This window comes from Rhinolophus hipposideros (assembly GCF_964194185.1).
Source record: "Rhinolophus hipposideros genome assembly, chromosome: 12".
In the NCBI taxonomy this organism is placed as follows: Eukaryota; Metazoa; Chordata; class Mammalia; order Chiroptera; family Rhinolophidae; genus Rhinolophus; species Rhinolophus hipposideros.
In genome coordinates, this window is record NC_138058.1 from 51,203,151 (window position 1) to 51,229,770 (window position 26,620).

The following is a 26,620-nucleotide window of genomic DNA, read 5'->3' on the forward strand; positions in this document are numbered from 1 at the left end:
TCTCTCATTGGACAGGCTACTTGTTCAGGGAGATACTCAAGGAGACAACTCCTCTAGCAAGGAGCACATCAGATAATTCTTTTGACTCCATCCAGCTTTCCAAACTACGCCATTCCTCCTCATCCGCAGATGTTAGCACAGTGTCATACAGAAGTAGATACTCAATAAATTATATTTAAGTTCAATGAACTCATTCAGGTTCTCTAGCAAGTAATCATTACAATCGTTTATTAATAGGCACTGAGGGTGGATTGGAGCCTCATGGCACTGGGGAAAGGAATATGATTAGAAACTAAACTGGTCTGCTGGCCAGGCAGCAGGAAACACGTTGGACTTTCTCCGTGTTCCTTCCCTTCCCTTCTCCTGCTTTTCCTTTCTCTATTTCCTGAGTACTAACGTGGTAGGGATTATACTTAGTTGGGAGCAGTGGAGGTTTGAAGTAGAAAATTAGTAAGACCCTCACCTCATGTGAAACTTGATTAACTTTTAACTGTATATCGTTTCTTCCTATTGACCTAAACTCACTAGAATTGTTGTATATTTATATGTGCTTATTGAGCACCTAATATATCACTGGAGTAGCAATACTTGAAGTTACATGACTCTGCTTAGAACACCTGTTTACTTTGTCTAAACTTCGAATAGAATGAAACAGAGGGTCAGTAAGGTAGGGCAAGGACCAAAACAATGGCACTGATCCTTAATGGGCTCCTTTAATCCCACGGAGGAGTGGCAGTGGCTCTGTTCAAGTTATTTCCCAGCCTGCAAGACAAGCCTAGAGTGCATGGGCTGTAATTCCTGGGTGCATGAGCAACACCATAGAGATACACACGTAACCAAAGGGCAGTGCACAGATAGTTCACCTACCTCCTTCAGAACCACAACATGAACCAAAGAGATGCATTCAGGCAGGTCCCTCAGGTAGGCAACATAATAATCCAAGAAATTATTCTTGAAAACAAACATAAAAGTGCAGGGTAAGAACCTGGAAACAGGAATGATAACAGCTAATATTTTTTAAAGTCATGCATATCAAAAAGAAGTACTTTGCAGAGATTATCTTAATGATTTATTGTGTTCATTAATATATTTTTGTGTTTTCATTCACCTTTTTATTTTTTTTATCTTTTTGGTTTTAAGGTAAATATCCCTATGGACTCAGGAACCAAAACTCAGTAGGCCTGCTTTAATGAGAGAAAGTGAAATGATAAACCAAGGCAAGAGAGGAATCATGTAAGTTGAAAAAGTATTTTTAGATTGTTAAATACTAAAAATGCATATCTGGTTTTAAAATTACTTTTAATTTCAATTGTCTATATCCAAATGAGGAACTTTGCCCAACCAACTTCATAGTGTCTAGGTCAGTGGTTCTCAATTTTTTCCACTAATTACATATTTCCATTAATTTCATATTCACCTAATGCAACATGCCTTCAGGAAAACTTCAGGAAAAGTTCTCAGCTTCCATAGTTATATTCCCACAGATATAACAATTCTCAGCCCAAGAAAGTATACTGAATACAAATGAGTAAAAGTGTACGACAAGGATAGCATTACATCTATTCTAATCTATACTAGTGGATAATTTGCAAACTTTGTATTATTATCCACAATTGAGAATCATTGATTTTCAGAGGTTGATTGCAGGCAAAATCTGGCTTGCAGACCAATTTTAATTAGCCCACACAATATTTTTAAGATAAGAAAATTTCACACAAAATTCTGGATTTCCAGTTGCTGTTAAAATATCAGATATGGCAACTCTAATCCTTTTTTCCTGCATAACTATTAGATAAAGCTGAGTACCGTGTTTTCTCCAAAATAAGACCTAACCGGAAAATAAGTCCTAGCATGATTTTTCAGGATGACATCCTCTGAATATATACCCTAATATGTCTTTTGGAACAAAAATTAATATAAGACCCAGTCTTATTTTTGGTGAAACACGGTAGCTATTCCTTTTGTAAAAGCATGTGTCCCACTTAAGTTCACTTCCCAATAGTCCATGTTGGATTAAATTCAGCTTACTTCCACTCATGTATAGTACTATCTGGCCCTATAGGCATTTGAGTTTTCAACTTTGACCTGGATCATATTTTTTTGTAGAAACATCAGAGATTTTGAAACTTTACACTCTTTCTCCAAAGAGGTGAAAACAAAGAACATTTGAGACAAAGAGCTGCCCATCATATTTTTTAAAATCTCTAAGGAATGAAATTGGGTGTAAAAGTATATACATGTATACAAACCCTCATATATTTATTTTATATGTTTGTATGGATATATACTCATATCTATACATGTATTTATATGCAAATACACACATATGCATACACACATCCACATGCATATTCAATGGCAGCAATTATAGCACAGTGGAAAGTGATGAACTGGAAGTTAAAACACTTCGGTTCTAGTTACATATCTAATCACAACTGCCTACCTCGCTGGGTGATTTCAGCAAAGTCTTAATTTCTCTGAACTGTATTTCATTATCTGTAGAGTAAGGAGGTTAGACTAGATCTCAGTGGTTCCTCTGACTCTGAAATTAACTGCTTCTAGATTCTCCATTAAGAATAGTAGGCGAGAGAGACTCAGAGGCATATAATTCAAGTTTATAAAAGATTAAAAAAAAAAGAAAACCCTTACCTCATCATTTGTTAATTTGAGGAATAAATCTCCAAGGACTCCTTGACGTGGCCACTTCAAGACCCTTTCCTGCAGAGCATGAAGCAAATCCAAATGCTGCTGGACAAGGTACCGTAAAGAGCTAGGGAAGAGGCTTCAAACAGAATAGAGATAGGATCACACAAACACCAACCAGGTGTAGAGAAGAAAAGACCCTACAAGAATATATGCAGCAGGTCCCATTTTCCCAGTTAAATATTTCCCAGTTGAAATATTCTGTCACAGATCTGCATTTAGGACTAAAAATTTTAAAGTTTGTCATCGTAGACCTGACAGCAGATGTCCTCAGAATATAAAAAGACCCCTTTACTGATGGCTTCTACGTAACAGTGTATTGAACTAATAAAGAGCACATCACTTGAAAGGCCTTATTAAAGCCAAACTGGTCCATTCTCATTTATGCGACAGTGGAAATTCTAAGGGAAATCTTTTCAATATTTTAAAGTTATTCTCATTAGATGTGCAAAAGAGTCTAGTGTTGTGGATGACAACACTAAGGTGACCTTCGTCATTCTTAGCTACCAGGTAGGAATCTGCTATTTAGGTGAGTAGGAAAATTTGTTTAAAGTTGGCAACTAAAAGCTCAGGGGAGGGGGTATGAAAGTGTTCCTTTTTCCCTTTCCTTCAGCTTCTAAGGTGCACACTGGACAAGGACACTCCTGGAGCTTCACAGAAACCCCTTTCTGAACTCTCAGTATGCCTCATTTCTTTTCAGAGAAATTGAAGGGAGAAAGAGAGATGTCAGAGAAGGACGGGGTGGAGAGGAGAGACAAAAGAATCATGGGAGGAAGAAAGGGAATTGGCTGGAGCAGAGTAGAGTGATGTGATCAGGGGCCTATAAAGATGAGGAAGGAAGAAATAGAAGGAAACGAAGTTTTGTTGGGCTACAGCAAGGATTTGAGCTCTACCTCTGTGACTTAGAGGAATTTAAAGTAGGTTCCCTTCTGCTTTCAAGACCTCAAGTTTAACAAAGATGAAAGCGAACTTATTTGGCTATTTCCCCAGGATACAATGAGAGTAAATTAGTGGACTATTGGGGTGCTTCGCCAACTGCAAACAAGCAGACCTTTGTTGAGAGTAGTAGGAAGGACACCACTTTGATAGGAGGTTTTCTCAATCCATCTCCACGTAAAGCAAAGACTCCCCTGTGGCTTTTGCTCAGAGAAGACACACAAACAGCAGAATATGGTGTCCAGCCCCCTGTGATACAAGGGTTCCTTCCACTCTCGTCTGCCGTCCCTCCACCTCCTGTGCTACTAAGCGTCACATGTACAAGCCAGCTGATCCACAAGCACAAGAGAGGCCTGATCTGCACTGTTAACGTTGATGCAGTGGCTCCCCAGATCTAAGTCATCCCTGTCCAGCTCAGAGGGGTGTCTAGGAGACAGTCGGACTGGAGAAAACCATACAGATGACAGAGAACACAACCAATGCAACTGCAGTGCTGATCAAGGCATGAAAGATTGCTCCCCACCCAGAAGCTGTCAATGACTTTGGGTAATATTCCTGGGGTGACACTAAAAGATGTTAGGGTACCGTGGTGAGATCTGCCTTTGGGATGAGTTGTCCATATAAGTTATATAATATGCCTTGGATTCTCTCTTCTTTCTCTCATCTTTCTCTCCTCTCCTCTCCTCTCCTCTCCTCTCCTCTCCTCTCCTCTCCTCTCCTCTCCTCTCCTCTCCTCTCCTCTCCTCTCCTCTCCTCTCCTCTCCTCCACTTCTCTTTTCTGCCCCTTCCTCCCTCCTACCCCTCCCTCCCTTTTTCCCTCCCTCCCTTCCCTCCGTCCCTCTTTCCCTCTCTCCTTACCTCCCTCCCTTCCTCTCTTTTTCTTTCCATAAAGTAAACTTCTGCTACACTGTGACCAGTGTACTTGCTTAGTTGGAGCGCTGGCAATTTGGTTATAGTCCGGGTACTTCCTGGACTGTCACTGGAGTAATAGTTTGGAATTTCAGGGTGGGATTGGAGAAGGATAATGCTCCCATTGTATTGTGGAAACATATAAGTTACACGAAGAACAATGACCTACGGTGCGTTCTGTACCATATGTTGAAAACAGGCTTAAAAATGTTTTTTAATTTAATAAGGATATTATTTGAAATCAGGGAAGAGTCTGGAGGAGGTGAAGAGCAGAGGGAGAAAGAAGGCAAGAAGTATAGGCACACTTAACCTATTTCACTGTTTTTGCCTAGAGCCAGACCTGACTCCCAGCGGTCACTTTTTCATGAAGGTGAAAGTATCAAGTATTCAAGTTCTTTCCTGTTCCTTGCTAGGAGTAAAATTATGAAATCATGAGTAGTTTATTCTTTTCAAGCCCTTCGAAATTATTTTAACTCCCACAGTCCTGTACTTAATGAAGGAAACAAACTAAAAGCCATCAAGGAAAATCCAGTTATAGTTTCAAATGAATAACTTTCCTTTTGCCAGTCTAGTATTAGGGCCAGGATAATTCCCGAGCTTCAGCTTCAGGATGTAACCAAGTTTGATGGGCATCGATAATCAAACATGTGCCCCCTGCTGGTGATCGGCGCACACAGCGTGCTGAGTTCCCGGTGCATGCGGCCCTCGAACTCCGTTGAAAAGTCTAGCTGGCAATCCCGCCGCACAAGTGTCCAGACAGGACTGTTTGATCCTAAGGTTGTGGCTCTATCTGGGTGACTCAGACCAGAAAAAGCTAAGTTCTGTGACCCTGCAACCAGTGAGCAACAGCCCACGAGATCACTCAGGCATCTGCTGGCAGCCTATGCCCCTGGGGCTTCCAGCTCTCCCTGCCGGGCCAGGGCTGCCTTGAGACAGCCTGAGGAGCTGCTGAGCACCACACTGTTTTTCTAGAGAAAACTTGGAGTTCTGTTTTATTGCTTTGGGAAGATGCGGCGACCTCAGGTTTGAGTGTCAAATATGTAGTGGTGGTGGGTGTTATTTTCATCCCCAGGTCACTTTTCAACAGGGGCAGAGTGCTGAGGCCTGTGGTTTGTGATGTGAAAGACAGTATATGTTAAATTAACTTTTATCTTTGCACGGGGGAAAACCACCAATAGGGAAAAGGAATAATCTCATTCTGTTCTGTATTTCATTCAGCTAGTCTATTTCTGAAGCCTATGGAGGCTTCAGAAAAGGCTTAGAAAACCAGACGTTACCTGCTGTCACTGCCTATTCTCTTTTCAAAGGCTATTTCGGGAACTCTTGACAGGTCCCAGAATTCCCAAAGTGGAAACAATAAACAGCTTACCTTAAATCTTAATCAACCTGAAAAACAAAGGCAATGGATACATGGATACCTTCTCTCTTTGGAATTCCTCTTTCCATCTGAGCCCTGGAACGTTGCCTTGATCTTCAGGATCAGAGAGATGTTAATGACATATTTTCTTTCTGATTCAAGCAGTTCCAGAGCCACAGTCTGTCTTTTAGCTTTAAAAACAAACCAGGGAGGGAATTTTTGTTAACTACTCCTCCCCAAAACCCTATAAAATGATAGAAAGCAATAAAAATATATTGAAAGCAATAAAAAGAGGCATCAGCAAGTTTTGGGGAGATGGAAAACAGAGTGGAGCCATGGTAATTAATTCAGCAGAGTCAAGAGCACAAAACCATGGTGTTCTCATCCGCAGATGTGAAATCTGCTGAGAAGCAGGAAGGCTCAAGGATTGGAGACACCAGGCACAACAGAAAGTACAAATAAGGGGCAATGCTGAAAACGAGGCATAGTCTGCATAAGTGCAATTGAACCTCCAGGTCCCCAACCCCATGCCAGATGGTTTCTTCTTTTCCACCCATGGGAAATGAGAAAAATTAAACTAGAGAAGCCCTCATCTCTGGTATCTGGGCTAAAGACATCAGCTATAGTAGAGAACAGAGTAGAGATTAAAATAAAAACAAGGGACTCAGAGGAGGCTTGCATATGACCAGTGAGATTCCCCTCAACCTCTTCCTCTGCAGGTCCCCAAATAGGCAAACATACTCTCCAGGGAGGAGAGTAGAGGATCTTCCTCTGGAGAAACTGAACTGCTCAAGGAAGAAAGATCTACAGACACTGACATAAAAAGGTCACCTATCAAAGTTAATTTGCCACCTGATTAGCCAATAATGAAGCCCACTGCTTGGCCAAGACAGAATTTTCAGATTTTTAAAAATTTAGATATAAATTAGATATAAATAAATCTTAGATATAAATAAATAGCTAAGGATCCTCAGACATTTGAATCAAGGTTACACCCTAAAGATAAAAAAAAGAAAAAATATATACACGTATATCTTTCTTTAAAAAAGAAGAGGGGACACCCTGAATAAAGAAACGATGCAAGGGACATAATGTACAGCATGGTGAGTATAGTTAATATTGTATATTTGAAAGTTGCTAAGAGAGTAGGTCTTGAAAGTTCTCATCACAAGAAAAAAGAAATTTGTAACAATGTATGTCGACCGGATGTTATCTAGACCTACTGTGGTGATCATTTGACAACATATACAAATGTCAAATTATGTTGTACATCTGAAAACTAATATAATGTTATATGTCAGTTATACCTCAATTAAAAAAACAGAGACAATGCAGAAATGAAAGAAAAGATTTTTTAAACATTATAATTAATATCCTTAAAGAAATATGAGAAAAATACTCTAGCCATTTAATAATTATAGGTTGCTATTTTAAAAAAAGAGAACAATCCAAAAAAGAAGAAACTTTTTGGCATCTTTTTCAAAGATGAAAGAGTAGAAGATAAAGTCAAGGAAATCCCCTGCCCACTGCTCCCCTCTCCTCAAAAAAACAAAACAAAAAAAACAAGAAACAGATGTATTGAAGAAAAAGATGGTAGTGGAGAAAAATCAATCCAACATCAAATTAGTAGAAATTCCATTGAAAAGAACAAAAATGGATGAGAGAATATTATCAAATTAATCATAGAAAAAAATATATCAGGACATTATTTCCAGAGGAAAGGGCCTAGTGTCCTCGGCATAATTCATGAAAAAGATTCTCACATCATTGTAAGGCACATCACTGAGAAACTTGAGCACACCAAACGTAAAAAGAAGATCCTAAAAGTTACCAGAGAGAAAAATCAGGTAACAAAGGACTGGGGATTAGAATGGTATTGGACTTGCCAATAGCAACATTAGAAGTTAGGAGACAATGGAACAATTGCTTCAAAATGATGAGGGAAAATTATTTTATATTTAGCTAAATTATCAACAAGGTATATGGAAGCTACTGGATGACAGGTTCCATCAAAACAAGGACTAAACCAAGAAACCAAGAACACACAGATAAAACAAACAAACAAACAGGAATGTAACATGAGAATTATGAAGGGAATTCCTTGGAAGACTGGGGAGTCCCAGGATGGCAGCAGTACAGTGGGCCACAATGGAGTAGGATGGCAGAGGACAAATGCTTAAAAAAACAAATGTAAATGACAGATTTTTATGTGACTTAAAAATATTAAAGAACACCTACGTAAAGGGAAACATATACCATGTTCTTTGATTGGAAAAAATACTGTCAAGATGTAAATTCTCTGCTAATTGGAATAAAAGGAATATAGAATCTAGAATTAGTCCTACCCATATATGATCACTTGACTTTCCCTATGCAATTCAATGTGGGAAGAAAGGTATTAATATTTTCAATAAATGGTACTGAAGCAAATAGATAGCCATCTGGGGAAAAAAAGAACCTGGATTCCTTCTTCATACCACATACCAAAATTTATCCAAAGTAAGTTGTAAACCTAAGTGTGAAAGCTAAAACTATAAAGATATTACAAGAAAACATAGCAGAATATCTTCTCAACCTTAGGATAGGCAAAGATTGCTTGGAGCTACATGTAAGTCACAATCTATTTTAAAAGTTTAAAATTGATAAACATCAAAATTAAAACATCTGTTCATCAAAAGACTATTAAGAAAGTTAAAAGGCAAGCCATAAACTGGAATAAAATAATCATGACACATATATCTAACAAAGAACTCATATCCAAAATATATTAAGAAATCCTACTAATAGATAATAGAAAAATAAACGACCCAATTTAAAAGTTAGACAAAGGACTTAAATAGGCACTTCATAAAAGAAGATATACAAATAGCCAATAAGCACATGAAAAGACACTCAACATCAGTAGTCGCCAGGGAAGTGCAAATTAAAACTACAATGTGATACCAGTACACACCCTTGAGAATGGCTAAAATTAAAAAGATTGACCATACTAAATACTGGGAAGAATAAGAAGCAAGTGGTACTCTCCGACATTGCTGGTACTATAAAATGTTCCAACCACGTTGGAAAACTGCTTGACATTTCCTTTTAAAGTTAAATGTAATCCTATCCTGTAATCTTAAAAAAAAAAAAAAGGCTTGTACAAGATTATTCGTAGCAGTTTTACTCATAAAAGCCCTAAACCGGAAATACTCCAAATGGCCATCAACATGAGAATGGATAAACACGTGGTAAATTCGTTCAATGCAGTTTTTAAACATGAATGAATTACTGAATGAATTATACACAACACATTATGTTGAGAGAAAGAAGCCAGACACAAAAAAGTATACATTGTATTATTCCATTTTTAAGAAGTTCAACAACAGACAGAACTAATTTATGGCAACGGAAGTCAGAATAGTGGTTCTTTGGGTGGGTAATGACTGGAAGGGTGCATGAGAGAACTTTCTGGAGTAATAGAAATATTGTGTATGTTGATCTGGGTAGTAATCACAAGGGGGGGTACATATATAAAAAGTCAATGAGCTTGAACTTTAGCTTTGTGAATTAACCCTCAATAAAGTTCTGATAAAAAAATAGCATAAACTTTTTTTAAAAACATAGAAGCAAGTACCAGAAGAAACTGTCAAAAGAATTTAAAGTGGTTGCTGCTATTCTTCATAATAAACCTTTTAGTACTGTTTTAATTTTTCATGTATTTGGTAACAATAATTAACTTTTTAAAATTACCTCCTACAAAATAGTTGGAGGGAAATGCTATTGTCTGACACTTAGTAAGTATTCAGTAACAATTTATGATTTAAAGGAAAGGAAGGAAGGGGAAAATGGAGGGGGGAAGGAAGGACAGACCTTGTTGCAGTGTATGATATTTTTGTATCAAAGTACTGATACAAGATTCATATATTGAAGATTCCGCATCATTGACTAAATAGTGCCCTTCACAAAATTCTGCCTCTTCTACACCATCCTTATGCCTTTTTTCCCCAAAGCACTATGTTACTAAATGTCATGGATACCCAGACTCGAGTTGGTAGTTCAGCTGGCCATATGGACTCAGGTGAGTCCCTTCACCTTTATAGGCTTTAGTTTGTTCATCTGAAAAGGAAACCAGAGCCAAGGTGGTCTCTTATGTCCACTGAATTTAAATTGTATGGATTCTAGCTCTTAGGTCCATCCTGTTCTTTAAAATTTCAGATTGCATTCCCCTTTGGGACTTACCAGCTAAAGAGGTTTCACATAAAACATTTTCCAAAGAGCTGTGTCTGCCCTGGCCAACTTCCTTGAGTTTATCTGGATGGTCTTTGGTGACATATTCCTCACCCCATTCTTTACCATCCTTAGGCTGCCTCCACACACCAGACGGCAGATGGCCCTTAGACTGGATATCAGCCGTGAGACAAGACTTGAGGTTTTCTTCTGTTTCTGGAGTTGTTGGGTTCATTCCTGAAAAATAACACTTGCAATCAAGATCTGAGTTTGTTTGTTTGTTTTTTAACTGTATTTGTTACTAACTTAACTCTTAAATATTATGCTCCTGTTTGGATCCAACTATCCTTTGAGGGTGAAATACATCAACTAAGGATTAAAAGTTTCTGCCGTTGCAAAGAATCACCTCTCTCTGGTCTACTCTTGGCACATAGTCTCTACTAAAGAAGGAGTTTTAAAAAATGAATTTATAAATTCATTTATAAATTCATAAATGAATTTCTAGCAGTATGTATTGACTCCCCATATCTACTTCCTTTCAGGTGAGCACATGAAGTGCCTGTAGCACTACTCAGAAGAAAACACAGAAAAAGAAGAAGGCGCCAAAGACAATGTCTTCTTTTGGAACTTGTCCTCCTTGGCCGTAAGGATGGTAAACCGCAGAAAGGAAGAAGTAAGTGAGTGAGGGAACACGAAATAATCTACAAATAATCTGGTGAATTGTCTATTTAGTAAATAACTTTCAAATTAAGCTATAAAATATGTAGTCCGTAGAAAACTTATGTCATGCTACATACACCTGTGAGTTCTCAACAAATGCTAGTTTATTGGTCATTGAAAGGAGCCAGAAAGAACCAAGAATACTGGTTTTGTCGTAAACTCTCATATCCCTTCTCTGTTCTTGGGTTTAACTGAGTCACTAACCTACTCTAGCACACATTTTGGAATATTAATAATTAGCATGCTTTATTTTACTTGAGTTCTTTCATAACTGGTTTGAGACAGAGAGAGTAGAAGTAGGGAAGGTGAAAGAAGGAAAAGGGTAGAATTGATAGAAAAAAAGATAAAGAAGAGCCACTTACCGGGGCCCATCATTCCCTTCACATTACTATCTCCTACATGCATGGATCTGGACTCTTGGGCTGCAGAGAAAGGAAAGCTTTCAATCAGTTTTCTACTAACATGGCCTGGGCACCTTCTGTGAGCTAGGGACTGGGGACAGACTCACAGACTTCACAGTTTACTGGGAGAGACAGCACTAAAAAAAAAAAAAAAAAAAAAAAAAAGGAAGGGAGGAAGGGAAGGAAGATAGGAAGGAAAGAAGGAAATTACAACATAGTGTTGTAAGTGCTATTTTCCCATTTGTTAAAAATATATAATAGTGGTGCTGACCTCATAGACTACCATAAGAATTGAATCAGTTAATACTTGTAATTGCTTAAAATGGTACCTTGTGCACAGTAAGAGCTAAATTATTGTTTAACTGTGATGGTGAGGAGGGTAATGATGAGAAGAACTAGAATGGTGCTGTTAAAATGTAAATCAAACCCCATTGCTCCTCTGCTTAGCCCTCTGATGGCTTCCCATTTCCGTGTAAGAGCCAAAGACCTTATAATGATCATAAAACCCTAAAACATCTGCCCCATGCCCTGCCTGCTGTTTCCTTGTTTTAAACTGTATCTCCTATTGTCTCCCTTGTTCACTCTGCTTTAGCATCGCTGGTCTTCTTGCTATTCCTTGGACATATCAGTTAGGTTCCTGCCAGGACCTTGGTACTGGCTGTTCCCTTTCTTCCTCTCCTTATCTGTAAGCTTTCACTTCCTTCAGGTCTTTTACCTGGCAGCCTCTCTAAAATTATACCTTTGTTTCTTTATTTTTATACTACATATTTTATTTATTTTGTTCTAATATTTTATTTATTTGTTCATTGTCTGTCTCCTTCAGAACAAAAGCTCCATGAGGGCAGGAATTGTTATTTTGTTCATTACTATATCCCACCACCTAAATCCATGCCTGGGGTGAGTGGTTGGATGGATAGAAGGAAGGAAGGATGGATAGAAGGAACGTAAAAGGAGGTAGTGGAATGGCCAACACCTTGACTGTAACCTCATGAGAGACCTTGAGCCAAAGGCACCCAGCTAAGCTGTGTACAGATTCCTGACTCAGAGAAACTGGGACATAATGAATGTTTGCTATTTTAAGCTACTGAATTTGAGGGCACCATTTCATAATTAACAGTGGGTGAGGAAACCCTTTCTGAAAGTTTGGCCCTTTAATCCTGAATTTTAACATCACCTACCACCAATCATATCCAGAATGCCTTATTATGGTACATTATTCCCTAATTTCTGCAGCTACCCAGTAGAATAAACTGTTACATAAGTCATTCCGAAATAAGGGGAAAGAAGGAGAAGCTGCCTCTGAACAGCTCATTTAAATCCATCTGGGCACTTTGCAAATATAGTTTTTAATCTTCTGTCTTGTGAATATGTTCAGTTGCCCCTGAACTGGCATTGATCTGACTTCTGCTTTCCAAGCCCATCCTGTATTCTTCCCTAATAAGACCATCCTTTTATGTCATGCTCTTCGTGGCAGGGAGCAAAGAAACTAGAGCCACCTGCCGTGAACCCACTCCCCAGATGGACCAAGTGAGTTTTCTTTCCCAGGTGCCACCAATCAGTCTCTAAAATAGCTACTCAAAATGGGTAAAAAGTTTTAAAAAGCAAATCTGTACTTTGAAGTTAATACTGATTAAAAGCCATTTGATTTAGATTTTTAAATTCAGTTATTCAAAATACATGTATTTTCTTTGAATATATGAGCCAAAATGTTCATTAAGCCATAAGGGTAGCAAACCACCAGTCCTGCCCTTGAGGATTTTATAATTGGTTGAGAAGTCATTGACCCTCTTTTGGAGACTTTCTATATGCAACCATGAAAAAGAGAAAAATTCATCTAAACATTGTGAATATCTACACTAATTATCCTGTGTAGAGGTGGTTTGCTAGATGTTGTTGAGGATACAAAGAAGCAGCATCATTTTTTGTTTTGTTTATTTTCCTGAGTTGAACATAGGTCACTAACGGAAACTGAGATATCCCTTGGAAAGGCAGTTTCTTCAGTACCGCCCACGTGCAACTTTCTAATGTTTGTTCTCACATCCCTCAGACCAGGGCTGTGGCTGGTGACTGAGCCCACAGACAGACCAGCTGTGATTTTCCAGAGAAAAAGGAATACAGAGTTAAACTGCCACTGACATCACTGCCTGCCAGTTAGGGCAGCTATGACTTTCTCATATCAGTAAAACCTTTGCTGAAAAAAAAGCACAACACACAATATTATATATGCTAAGAATACAGCTATTTTTAAAATGTCTATGCAGAGAGACAAGAATTGAGAAAGTAATGTGGAAAATAAAACGATTTATTAGAGAGAATAATTTTTTTAAATACTTTTCTCCCGGTTGTGCAACAAAGTATTTCTAACCCATTTTAAATTTTGAATACCCAGATGAGTATTTTCCCAAAAAAGATAATATTTTAAAATTGGAGAGACTCTCCTGACCTCTCAGATCTTCTGGATTCTTATTCTAAATTCCAGACAAAGAGGGAAAATTCTGAGCAATGCACCATTTTCCTCTAGTAAGGATAGAGGAAGTAGGCCCATTCTTACTGTTACTTAAGCCTTAGGAACCAAGGGAAAAATACTTGACTAATTCAATATGATTTGTGAACTGTACCTTTTTCATAGGCCTGAGAGGGCATAAGGTTTGTAAAGTCTTCACTTGGAAGAACAGGCTCAGGGATATTGATTGAACGGAAAGGACTTCCTTGTGCTTGAGCAGGCCCAGCCTGTGAGCCATGTTCTTCCTTCTGAGTTTTCCTAGGGAAGGAAAGCAAAAGGTCTTAATACCTGATGGGTTAGGAAGAGATTCAGTTCAGAAAAATTCAAGAAAATTTCTGAATTATTAGGTTGAACCATACAAAATTTTTGTTTTTGTGAATTAAATATGGTCAAGTATTAGCAACTTCATTAATTCATCACCAAAACTGGAGGAAAAGTTTAAATATCTATAAGTCACCTTCTAATTGTAATGTCTACATTCTGATTTTTCTGTTACTGGCTTCCCTGTCATCAGGTCTTTACAGAGTTTGCAGTGGTGACAATTTGCTTGGGATGATAAACATTTGCTTAACAAAGCAATACAAAGGTACCAGGAAGCATCAGGTCTTCAACTGAAAACCATAAATGTTCTTCAGGGTCACACAAATATTATTGCCGTATTTCTATTTTAAGTTTGATAATATTAAAAAGCATACAACAATAAGAGTACATATATTTAGGTAAAACTTCACTTGAATCAACCTGGTTGATATACTGTTTAACATAAATTTGTTTTCCATGGTAGAAGTAAAATAATAGTGGCATGAGAGAAATTTTAGAAAACTAATAATAATAATAAAAATCACTGGTAACTTGATTCTCTTAACACAACAATCATTATTTTAAAATGTATCTTTCTAGTTGTTATATGTTATTACAGTCGAAATCAAATTGTACATGCCATTTCATACAATTTTCATTTTACTTCCTATTGTATAAAGTGCATTTCCCATGTAATAGTTACCATCCATTTTTAGTATTAACCAGCTTATGTGGCTCTAGCCTCTCTATCACATGCTCAATCATGAATCCCAGTGGCTAGCTAGCTACATACTGATAGTGAGGAAAGTGTTCTCTGTGCCTCTGTCTGTACAAGTTACTGCTTCTGGGTTTGCCTTTGGTCAGTTTTCTTGTAAGAAACTCACTTGGCTTTCACTTTTCGAGATTCTCTTCGCTTTTCCTGTTGAAGCTGTTCAATCTTCTGTTGCATTTCTTCTTGTTTGGAAGTAATGGCCTGGATCATTGACATGGCATTGCTCAGCTCTTCCTAAAAAATAAGAATCAATATGTATTTAATCTGGAAAATGAGGTAAAAGTATATAACATAATAGTACCTAGTACACAGTAAGCTTTTAATACGTATTTGTTGAATGAATGAATGATGAAAAATTTACTTCCATTTTGGCCCCTAATTTTAACACAAAGATCCAAGAAAGATAAACAAAATAGATATTTTCCCATGATAATTAGTAAATGAGCCAGAGGGAAGATTCTTATATTTATTTGGCTGCTATGCAAAAAAACATGTTTTCTAGTTCTTTCTTCAGTAGGGAAGTAGAAGAGGGGCCTACCTTGAAATAGTTTAATGAATTTTTCATCTCAGTAACTTTTTCTTCCATAGAACATTTGCAGCTCTTAACCTTCTCTTCCAAAGCATATTCTCCATGTTGAATTCTTGACAGTTCTTGCATCGCTTCTGTGAAGCCAGTTTTAAGTTCAGACGCTAGGGCCTGCAACTAAATAATACACAAAGAGTGAATTCGATTTGCTATAAATAATTGTAGATAGTACCATTGACCCCTTGAATTTTCCTTTTTGTTTGAGAAACCAGGCTCTTGAAAATTTACAGACCTCACTTCCCGGTAGATGAAAGTTTCGACAATTTAAGGCAACGTTGGCCACATTCATCTAGGGAAAAGAGGGTCTGTTTATACAGCACATGCTGAAGCTTGATAGTGACAACAAAGCAAGTAACTAGGTTTACAAGTGCATCTGCAATCTACTATTTATTCTAACACCTTTGATTAAAATGAGATTTACTTGAAAAGCAACATATGCTTGTGCAAGATAGTCTTGATCCCATAACTCTTCAAATTCCATGAAAAAAGGGCTGGGTCATATTATCCCTGGTTGTTAGCAGAAGATGAAGAAAGTCTTGTTTTTTTCCTTAAAATTTTAAATGATAAAATGAGTAATAACTAAGCATATCTGAGAATTTCTTGGAAAGGGAAGTTTTTTTTTTAATTTTATATTCTTTGATGCTATCATGAAAAAGGAGAAAATGGCATTTTCATTGGCAGTGTGCTGCAATCCACAAGGAAGGCATAGAAATCTCTACAATGGTAGGAACTCAGCAGGTTGTTGGTAGTGATATGAATCCTCTTCAGCAGTCAAGTCTGCTCTTGTAGGAGTGCACACAGTGACCTTCTGTTGTCAACTTCCATACCATGAAAAGGTGGTCAATTCTGGAGTTAAATAGGGTGCAAACCCTACTGCTCTTCCACAGTACTAAGGCCTAAGGCAAGTTGGTTAACCTCTTCAGAGCAGTTTCCTCAGACATAAAATAACACTAGTGACACCTGTTTTACAGGGCCATTTTGAGAATAAAACAAATAAATGTAAGTAAGGTGCCTGTCCCGGCCCATGCTAGGTACACACTAGAAGGTTTTCAAGACATTTTAATTCTCTCCTTTTAGGTGGCAAATCAAAAAGTACAGCGCAAACAGAAATGTGGAGGAAAAATAAAAAAGAAATGTGGAGAAGATGGAGCACTTCTAAAGTTGTTTTATTTATTGAACGAATGAAAAAAAAACATTTTCAATAGACAGGAAGTTAATAATAACAATAAGATAACATTACTTTCTTAACATTTATGATCTTATACTCTGCCAAATAGAAGAGCTCTTAGCTTCAGGTCTTTCTTTAAAACAGAATTATTAGAAGGTTCATTCTATAATTAAAATTATCCACCAAGTATTCTGATTTTAAAGGGATAGAAATTAAAATCCAGGTAACTTAACAAAATTCTTTCAAGTGTGTATTTCTAAACATTTTGGAATCTGGTTGTCCAAATGATTCCAACTTGCAATGGCATCTCCCACTGTACAATGATTTAGTCTCCTATACCACATTTTTAAAATATAGGGTTTTGTGCTTCACAAAGGTTTCTTTTGAGAGCAGGGTGTAGGGAGAAATAAGAGGAACCAAAGAGAGGAAAAATCAGGACCTGTCAAGTATTTGGGACCAGAAGACTGGGAAACAACATGAGCAAACTGTTTTTCATTCCAATTAATTTTAATTAATCTTATGATGTCCTAATTCAGTCATCATGATGGATTAAAATCACCAGATCAACTATTTTTGATCTGGTAATTCTCATTATGTAAATTCATCTTCTATGACCAAAATAAACAGAATTCACAACTATACCAGGTGGACAATTAAGTTTGTGAACTTGTTGCAACATGTTACTAACTTTTTTTTTATATCAGAGAGATTATTCATTATGAATTTGTACCAACTGGACAAACAGTTAACCAAGTTTGCTTATTGGAGGTGCTGAAAAGGCTGCGTGGAAAAGTTAGACGACCTGAACTTTTCGCCAATTCATGGCTCTTTCATCATGACAATGCACCAGCTCACATGGCACTGTCTGTGAGGGAGTTTTTAGCCAGTAAACAAATAACTGTATTGGAACACCCTCCCTACTCACCTGATCTGGCCCCTAATGACATCTTTCTTTACCCAAAGATAAAGGAAATATTGAAAGGAAGACATTTTGATGACATTCAGGACATCGAGGGTAGTATGACGACAGCTCTGATGGCCATTCTAGAAAAAGAGTTCTCAAATTGCTTTGAAGGTGGACTAGGCGCTGGCGTCCATGCATAGCTTCCCAAGGGAAGTATTTGAAGGTGACAATAGTGATAGTCAAGTATGTAGCACTTTTTCTAAGATGAGTTTGCGAACTTAATTGTCACACCTTGTATAATACCATAGCAAAAGTTATGCAAGTTTCAAAACTGAAGGAAGAAAACCTGACATTCATTCAGGTGCTCTGAAATTCATGCAGGTTTCTGCTTTAAAAAAATAAGGGAACCAGTATCCTACAGAAATAGGTTTCATTATCACTGCTCCCTTAGGTGACATGTGGAGTTTTCCCCAGGAGCCAAAAGGCAGCAAGCAGGTTCCTAGAGGAAAGGAGTGTTCCTCACCTGTAGAACCTCAGCTTTCAAAACATTAAGAACTACCAAAATTTTTTTCTAAGAGCCAGTTTATATAGGGACTTTGAGAATTTTGAAACCATTTTGAACTGTGAGCCCATTTCCTACATATATATTACTCTGAGCCCCTTAGGTACCTGCCACTGAAGTAACACTACTGCTTTATAAAATACTCTATTCATGGACATAATATCTTTTTTCTGCTCTCTCTTCAGCTTTCTTATTTGACAGCCCACAGCCCACCCGAAGGATTAGAAATGGGTGTCTACCTTGTTCTCCAGCGAGCTGAACACGTTCCTCATCTCGTTGATTTTTTCATGAAGATTTTCTAGAGAGGTTATGATCCCTCCATCCTGCCGCTGGAGGCGGGCTCCCACTGGAGGCAGGTTCAGGGAAGACTTGTACTTGGAAGCCTAGGGTACCACAGAGGGCATCTTAGGCTTAAAGAATTAGGGGAGAGGAGTTCGAATTCTTCCTATTTTCTGCTCTTTCTCTCAATTTTCTTACTTTCTTGGCTTCTTAACTCTTCATAAGACGAAGTTTAGTCAACATCTTCCAATTTATTTTTTTTTACCAAAGATACCTCACACTAAATTTTCATAAAGTATGCACGTTTTTCCAACTTGTTTTTTACACAGACTTGTCCTTCTTTTCAGTCCCATTATCAAAGTCATAAAGCTACTATGAGACAAATTCAGGAGACTGGGCCTGTGCCTTGAGAATTCTGCAAACTCATGAATGTCAACGTTTGAGAAACCTGCACAAGACATGCCAAAATCCTACCACACCTGGTGAAAGGCTCTATAAGAGCAAAAACCCAGGCATTTTGAGGCAGCACATGATGGCAAGGATGCCAGGGTAATTGTTTTGGCTTCCCCCTTAACCAAGGTTGCTACAAAAGAAACATGGTTTTCCTGCCAGCATCATCTCCTCAATGATAGGCCTCTTTAGTAATCCCCAGGAATGCAATGATTTAAAACACAAAGTGGGGAGGAAGGTATTTGAACAGTCAAGAGTAAATTTCCCAAATCTACTTCTCTACAACTCCCTGCAGAAGTTGACCCTTAAGGTCATTCTTACAGGGAGCTGTTGAAGCTGGTAGGAAGCCCGGTATGCCCGAAAGAGATCTTATTGATCCCGGATGCACTGCAGGCCTAGTAGAGTTCCCTTCTCTAGAGGTCGAAGACATTCTTCAATGGTAAAAGGAGAGCGAGGCTCAGACAGGACTTACAAATCCTAGAAAACTTTCAATGGCAGTTTTAATGATGAAACCTATTACTGTAGGACTGGTTCCCATAGTTTTTTAATTAGAGGTCCTTTTGGCACATAACTTTTTTTCTTAAATTATTTTCATTACAGAGAAAAATAAAAAATAAAAAAGAGAATCACCCCAAATCTCATTACTTTAATGTTTAATAACCATAATGTTTAGGTGTATTTCCTTCTGTTTTGTTCGATGCATATACATACAGATGTTTATGTGGTTGAAATCACACTGCAGATACCTTTTGATTCTGCTCTCCCCTTTTTGCCTAACATTCTTATAAGCCTTTTCCCATATCCTTCAACATTTTTCTAAGTGTCTATTTTTAATGACTACATAATATTCCATCCTATGCGTGTGCCAGAGTTTAGCTACCCATTCACTCTTGTTGGAAATTTACGTTATTTGTAATTTTTTTATATTATAAATAATGCTGATATATTATGCTTCTTATTTTAAGCTTTGTATGAATTTCAGATTATTTCCTTCGAGTAAACTCCTAAATATGAAATTACTGTGAGTCAAAGGCTGTTAGGTAATATTTAACCCAAAGGAAAACCCTTTGCAGAGAGGGTCTCACTGTATTGGAGAGAGACAATATATTCAATTAATTAATAAGTATGTATACAAAATACGAGTGTATTGAATCAGAGGGTTTGAAAGTTATAATAGTATGGTTGTATATTCTTAGAAACTTAGTGTATGATGTGTAATGTCCTGAATTAGTGTATTTAGAAAATATGTCTTGGGTAAGATATATGAAACATAGATAACATAACTGGAGGAAGCTGCAGTGTTTTCATTCCTAAGGCTGCAAGTCAGCCAAAAACACAGTTGGAGTTCAAATCTTTAATGTAAGAGTTGAGCTAGGACTAAATTCTGCAGGTATCACATCTGTTGCTGTAATTGTGGGACCCTCCCCCAATTCTCATGTTAATGGAATCATAATTTTTAAATTCATATACAAAATGAAGTAATCAGGGATAAAGCAGCCCAGTCTGACTCTGGAAAAGAGATTGGGGTGGACTTTGAGAGGGCTATGTACACTGGACAAAGGATGAGTGAAAAACAGACGTGGGTTCAAATAAAAGAAAATATACTGAGCTAAGGAGCAGTCATTGTATCCAAACTGATTCTCCTGATCTGGCAATAATTCTACCTGGAATGAATTGGGAGATGGTAGTGCACATTCTCCTGTTGGTGTCTGTGACCTAATTAGTTTTACAAAGGAGGTCAAATCCATCCAAAGAACAGGGATTCAAGTGGGGGTATGAACATTCTAACACTTTTACTACATTTTAACTAATAATTGTCGTAAAAGTTTCCACCAATGTATACACATTCATGAGAACTATTATTAATTATTTTATTACTTTTTAATTTGGCAGTCAAAAAATAATAATCTTTGTTTTAATCATTGTTTGAGCTGAACCTTTTCTTCTCATATGTAATTCCACTTTGGTAAATTTTTTTGTTCTTTGCCCATATTCTTCTGAGGTCTCAGAAGTTTTCTTTTTTATTGATTTCTATTATATATATTTAAACCTTTGTAATATTTTTTAAGGATTTTTCTAATTTTGTTATTTGCCTTTGAATTTATTGAAAATATATTTGCCTTGGAAAAATTTTTAATTGTGTTGTGGATGAACTCTAACTTTTTCCATTGTCATTTCTTCCGATGCTTTTTTTACTTAGAAAGACATTTCACATCCAGAGACAAAATATTCACTAATTATAAATGTTTATGGTTTTATTTTTTATATTTAATCCTTTAATCCACTTTAGAGTTATTTTGATTAGGGTATGAAGTGAAAATCTATTCTTTTTTTCCCCAAAGAACCAGACAATTTCCAAACACCATTTGGCACCAGACTGAATGGCTGCATCAAACCTCTTGGCTCAAAGCAATATACACACCTTACAGATAGTCCATTCATTCAACTAATATTTATTGAATATTTTTATATTCCAAGTACTGAACTTTATGCTGAGAATACAACAGAGCAAAATGCACTAAATCCCTGCCCTTGGAGCGTACATTCTAGAGAAAGACAATTAAAAAACAAACAAGTTAATATTTACTATAATGTCAAGTAGGGAGGGAGGTCTGTCAAGAAAATAAGAAGATAGAGAGTGGCTGAAATGTCATATTTTGCTTCAAATGTCATCTTTTGCTCTCCCTTTTTTGTGTAGATTGTATTCTATTATAGTGAACCTCTCCCTGCTTCCCTCCTTCCTCTTCCTCTTCTTCTTTCTTTACTTCTCCTCCTTCGTCTTCTTTTGGTTAAATGTTGCTTGGAGTAAACAAACTGGGGCTTAGAAAGCATTCTTTTAAAGCAAGGGTAGGGTTATAATCACAGCATCTCAGAGGTCATATAGACCAACTTCACTTCCACTGCTTCATTTGTTCCACTGTGAACAGATGTACTTGGATTTGTGATACAGTAAGAGAATGAGGCCACCCCCACTGCAGCTATATTTAGCCAACATTCAGGGAGTGACCTACATAAAATCTGTAACAGACTTTAAATCATACCTGAGTTTAAAGAGACACTCACCCTCATTGAAATGCCATGCACAGGTCAGACGTTAATATAGGGGAGGTGGGCTGGGAAGGCATTTGGAACTCTTGGACAAGAGAGACATCAAATCAGCACTGAGAAGACTCTCTTCTGTTGCCCGGCCTTTGTACAAGCTAGTCCCTCTGCCTGAAATACCCTTCCCCATATCCACTTACCAAATGGTCAACTTGTCCTTAAATGCCTGGTTCAAATCCTTCAGTCAATATTAATTCATCCTTCTCCCATATCCCATAGACTTTTATCAATGCTTCTGTTGTAATCCTTCCAACAGCTTTTTTTGTATGAGCTACTTATTGTATGTGTTTGCCAGGACACTTGAAACTCAGTGAGAATGTCAGTTTCATCTCCCATTAGGCCAAGCAGTAAACTTTGCACACAGCAACTGTTCAATTAATAAGCATTAAGTTGAAATGAAACTGTTTCCTCCATCCCCCCACATTGCCTGTCTGGGTTTAGGAGCAACACAATTAAAAATGTTCACATAATCCTGTGCTGGCTTGCCCTATTTGGGTCCACACCAATAATCTCTTGCGTGATATTTCTGGCAACTAGTTGTTATTTTCACTTTACTGTTACTTGAACTCAACAAATCTAAATAACATTTCCCCAAAACTATCTGTTCTTCTGAATTCCTATATCACTTTCGGGAGACCACTCATTCTTTCTACTGGTTATCAGGGCTTAAAACCTTAGAGCCAACTTTGAAATCACCTTTTCTTCCAACCTCCACCATGCCTTATCAATTCTTTCTTCCTTCTCATGTATTCCAGATAACACTGTCTTACTCTGGAGAATATCATGGGTTTCCCTAGCCCAAGCTGTTTTTTTACATTACAAATTATGTCTGAATAAAATTCCATGACTTTTAAGGACATAAATTTACTTTAAATTTACAATTGGATGATAGAAGCCAAGTGAATACTATTTAGAGAGCCAAAGCAGCCCAATGAGACCCTCACTGCAAACATATTACAAAATGTTTTCCAGAATTTTTTAACTTCCTTGTAAATCCAATTCCCATTGTTTAAAGGAACTTACATTTTTTTTCCATCACCATATTTGAACATTTATAATGCTAATCCCTTTTCTTTTTCTTTGTGTTTTTTGCTAACCCCTTTTCAACTCTCAATTCTCCCTGCTAAGATAGGAAACTAAGAAAAACAGACCTTGCTCTCTCTTTCTCTCGGACAGAAGTGTTACTGCCCGGTATAATGGCCAGTGACGGTGGCAACAGGCAAGGAAAACATAGTTGATGTGGGAGAGGTGGGCTGTGTTTTATAAACTGGGTGAGTTGTCCTGTAATAAGCAGTTTTCTCAAAAGTGCAGTGGGAATGGTGCTCTCTGCCCTGCCTATCTCAAATCCAGTGAACTTGTTAAGTGAACAAATACGATGATAGATATGGAAGCATTTGTGAGCACTAAAAAGTTTATAAGATACTCATTACTATTACACACAGGACAGTTCAAAACAATCTCTTTGTCTTTACCTGGTAGATCTGTGTGGAAGGATTATTCATTGGCATATGTTCATTCTCTCCTGTAGGGAGAAAGAGCTTTGTTTAATCAACATGACTCATTCTGTCCCTATCCTCTTCAGACACATGCAGGGAATAAGGGGACTTATAGGATCCTAAATCCATGCCTGTAAGAACCAATGATTTAACAAGAACAAAACATAAACTGCTGTAGTGATTTTATAGTCACATCTTAATAACCAAATCATATGTACCTGATATAACTTGTAGTAGAAAACCATGTTCAACCAAACTGTATCATTAGCAATCACTAATTAGCCAGGAGGTAGTGCGCATGGAGGGTCTCCCTTGTGTTCTTGGGACTAAGTTTACCGGATGGGATGATGCTATAGTCAGGAAGGGTGCGCTTGGCCAGGCACCTGCCCAGTTATCACTATATTGTTCTCTGTAAGCCTACTTGAAATACCCCACTTCTGTCTCTGATCTTGCCAAACTTCTAAACTGCTCTCCTGTCACTGCCTAGATCAGCTAAAGGAGTCTTGCTGTTCTCCTGAGCAAAAGGATTGATAGAAGGGCATTATAAATGGAAAGGGTCTGGGAAGGATGCCAGCAGAAAGAAAACAGCCTTGTCAATACTAGAGATTGTGAAACACGAGCCAAACACAAAGGAAGGAGTAGGTTATAAAAAAACCATTTAAAACCCAGGGAGAAAAAAGATTGGCCTAGAATATACCTTTCAGAACCATACTGGTTAGCTGTGAAGACAAAGCAATTCATGTAAAACTTGCAGCTCTTGGCTCGTCCATTTAGCTACATCTCCGTTGTGTACCATTGTATGAATCAAGCAGTTACACATAAAAGCCCTGGTTGCAAACATTTGGTTGTGTGGATGTGTATATTGTTCTCCTAAGACATGCTGGTACAGGAAACTTTTTCTTAACCAGCCTCAGCATGTTAAGTTCACAAATAGTACATAACCTCAGCGCAGAACTTATACACACAGAAGGCTGTCCCTATAAAGCCCAGATAGCTGGAGAGTACCCAAACTTCCCACATACACTTGAGTAATGATTACTTAGCCCACTTTATGCTGTCCCAACAGCCTGGTAAAATGGCAAGAATCAGAACTTGGGAACAGAGACCAGGCTCTCAGATCGAACTTTGACATTTTGCACTGTAGCCTGACGTCTTAGTTACTGTCTCCTCATCTGTAAATTGGAGCTGATAACAGAAGCCCACTTATATATGTTTGATTCTATATGGTAAAGTTTAAAAGAGAGAGTCCGTATATCTAGGCCAGCCTGGAAAGTGTTGGATATCTACTCATTGAATCTGCATTTTGGCCTTCCTGAGCAGGTTGCTCTGAGGCAGTCCTAATGTCATTGCTAAGAAAAGTAAGGTAACTACTCAGACCAAATTATACGGACAGCATTTTCTATTTCTCCAGCACAAAGTCTGTGCTCTTCATGGTCATCATATTGTCATAAGGAAATGAGAATAGTCAAGTTAACATGTTACCATGCTTTGAGACAATGACAAGACAATACTACAACCTACATTTCTTAAATATTGAGCCCTGAAGAAAGACATGGGGGAAAACATCTAACCTTGCTTTGTTTTGGTTTTTTCCATGGTGCCTGTTGCTTCTCTCCTCCAGCTTATTCTTCAACATTGCATCTTCTTGCCCCTGGATCAGGCCACCCCCTCTTCCCTGGACCTGTCAAGTGAAATCAAGAGTAAGGGATAGCAAGTAAAACTGGAGAATTAACTGGACTTACTTTGTGGTTAACTTTAAAAAATTGAAATGAACACAGCTATTAGAAGCAACTTCAGGTTTATATAATTTCGTAAGAGTGAAAATGTTGAGTAACTAGCTTAAGACTTAAAGGTAAATATTTTGTAAATAAGTATGAAATTCATTAGTTAAAATTATACTAGTTTTTAATATGGTACATTCTTTTTTTGAATCAAATCAATTAATTTAGACCCACTGATTTTATTAGCAGGTTTAGGAAAATTATCTTAAGTAAAACTTGAGGAACTATGAAAACCAATACATCTGTTTCTGTTTCATTAAATAGTAAATTTCCTGATGGCCTTGTTCACACTCTCAGCATCTGGTAGACTCCTGTACACCCAGGAGATGCTTACCCAAAGTGGCCTGGCTATAGTGACCACTAGACATGAAGCCACAAATTCAGAGTACAGTCTAACAAAGAAATAAACACTGTCAGTTTTTATTTCTAGATGGCCCTCTTTTTAGCCATCTAGAATTTAACCCATAAGGTGGGACTTCCCCCACCTTGTGAGGCTCGATAGTATGCCTCCCACTGTAGAGGGAGGTGCCAGGTTCTCCTAGCCTCCCTTGCAGCTAATGCATGATGGACTCATGACCTAGGATTTGTCACCTAGATATACCCACTCATGGCAGTGACAGAAGGATTTCCTAAAGCACATATATTTAGTATACTTTTCACTTTCCAAGAAATATAAAAGGTTCCTAAGACAGCAATGGCAGCAAGGGTAATGGTAGTGACCTTGACCTGGTACAGTTTAGGTAACTCAAACTGCTGCTTTTGGTGCGTTCCTCACCAGAACAGAGGTAGTGTATAACGTGGGGCATTGTTGCTGGCCACATAATCCCAGCCTCCAGTCTCCTAGCAATTCTATGAGTTGCCCATATCCTTTCAACAAATTCCCTTGCTGCTGAAATCAGCCAGAATTTTTTTCCGTTGTTTGCAACTAAGAAACCTGATTGAAACAATCAAAATATATTAACACTATCCAAGATTGAGAAAACATAAGTTAAAACTTTGTTCACACTCTAGAAAAGATTTATGTAATCTAAAGTGACAAAATGCAGATGAATAGTTGCCTCGGGCAGGAAGTGTGGTTTTAACTGATAAAAGGTACAGGGAATGTTTTAGGGTGATAGAAATGTTCTATTGTTTAATTGTGGTAGTGGTTATTTATACAGGTGCCTAAATTTGTCAAACCTCTTCAAAATGCATATTTTAATTGGGTGCATTTTATCCTCTGTAAGTTATACCTTTAAAAAGTAGAATTAAAACTTTTCATTCCCATATTGAAGTCAATAAAATAAAATAACAAGTTGCCGGGGGCAGGAGAATACACATAGATGAAAAAACATTGATCAACAGCCATATAAATAAATGAGAGATATCAAGGAGTCAAGGCCACATGCCATTTACAATCTTGCACATTTTTCATGTGAGCATGAAAATTAAGCCAAAGTAAAACATCTTCCCTAGCTATCGGAATGTCTTTCACAGCTAATA

General features: G+C 37.6%; 1 protein-coding gene across 2 annotated transcripts in view; it reads right to left on the reverse strand.

Annotated features, from left to right (window-relative positions):
• ARHGEF33 (Rho guanine nucleotide exchange factor 33) overlaps positions 1-24,972 on the reverse strand; it is a 43,082-nt gene extending 18,110 nt beyond the window's left edge. For both annotated transcript variants that reach the window (XM_081068682.1, XM_081068683.1), the window contains exons 1-10: positions 24,929-24,972; positions 23,334-23,383; positions 15,349-15,513; positions 14,923-15,044; positions 13,854-13,996; positions 11,197-11,256; positions 10,127-10,351; positions 5,967-6,096; positions 2,650-2,782; positions 868-951 (exon numbers count right to left, since the gene is read on the reverse strand). In XM_081068682.1, the coding sequence (XP_080924808.1) occupies positions 868-951; positions 2,650-2,782; positions 5,967-6,096; positions 10,127-10,351; positions 11,197-11,256; positions 13,854-13,996; positions 14,923-15,044; positions 15,349-15,513; positions 23,334-23,383; positions 24,929-24,953 (1,137 nt within the window). In that variant the 5' untranslated portion in view covers positions 24,954-24,972. The remainder of the gene's footprint in view (positions 1-867; positions 952-2,649; positions 2,783-5,966; positions 6,097-10,126; positions 10,352-11,196; positions 11,257-13,853; positions 13,997-14,922; positions 15,045-15,348; positions 15,514-23,333; positions 23,384-24,928) is intronic.
• Positions 24,973-26,620: the final 1,648 nt, after the last annotated feature.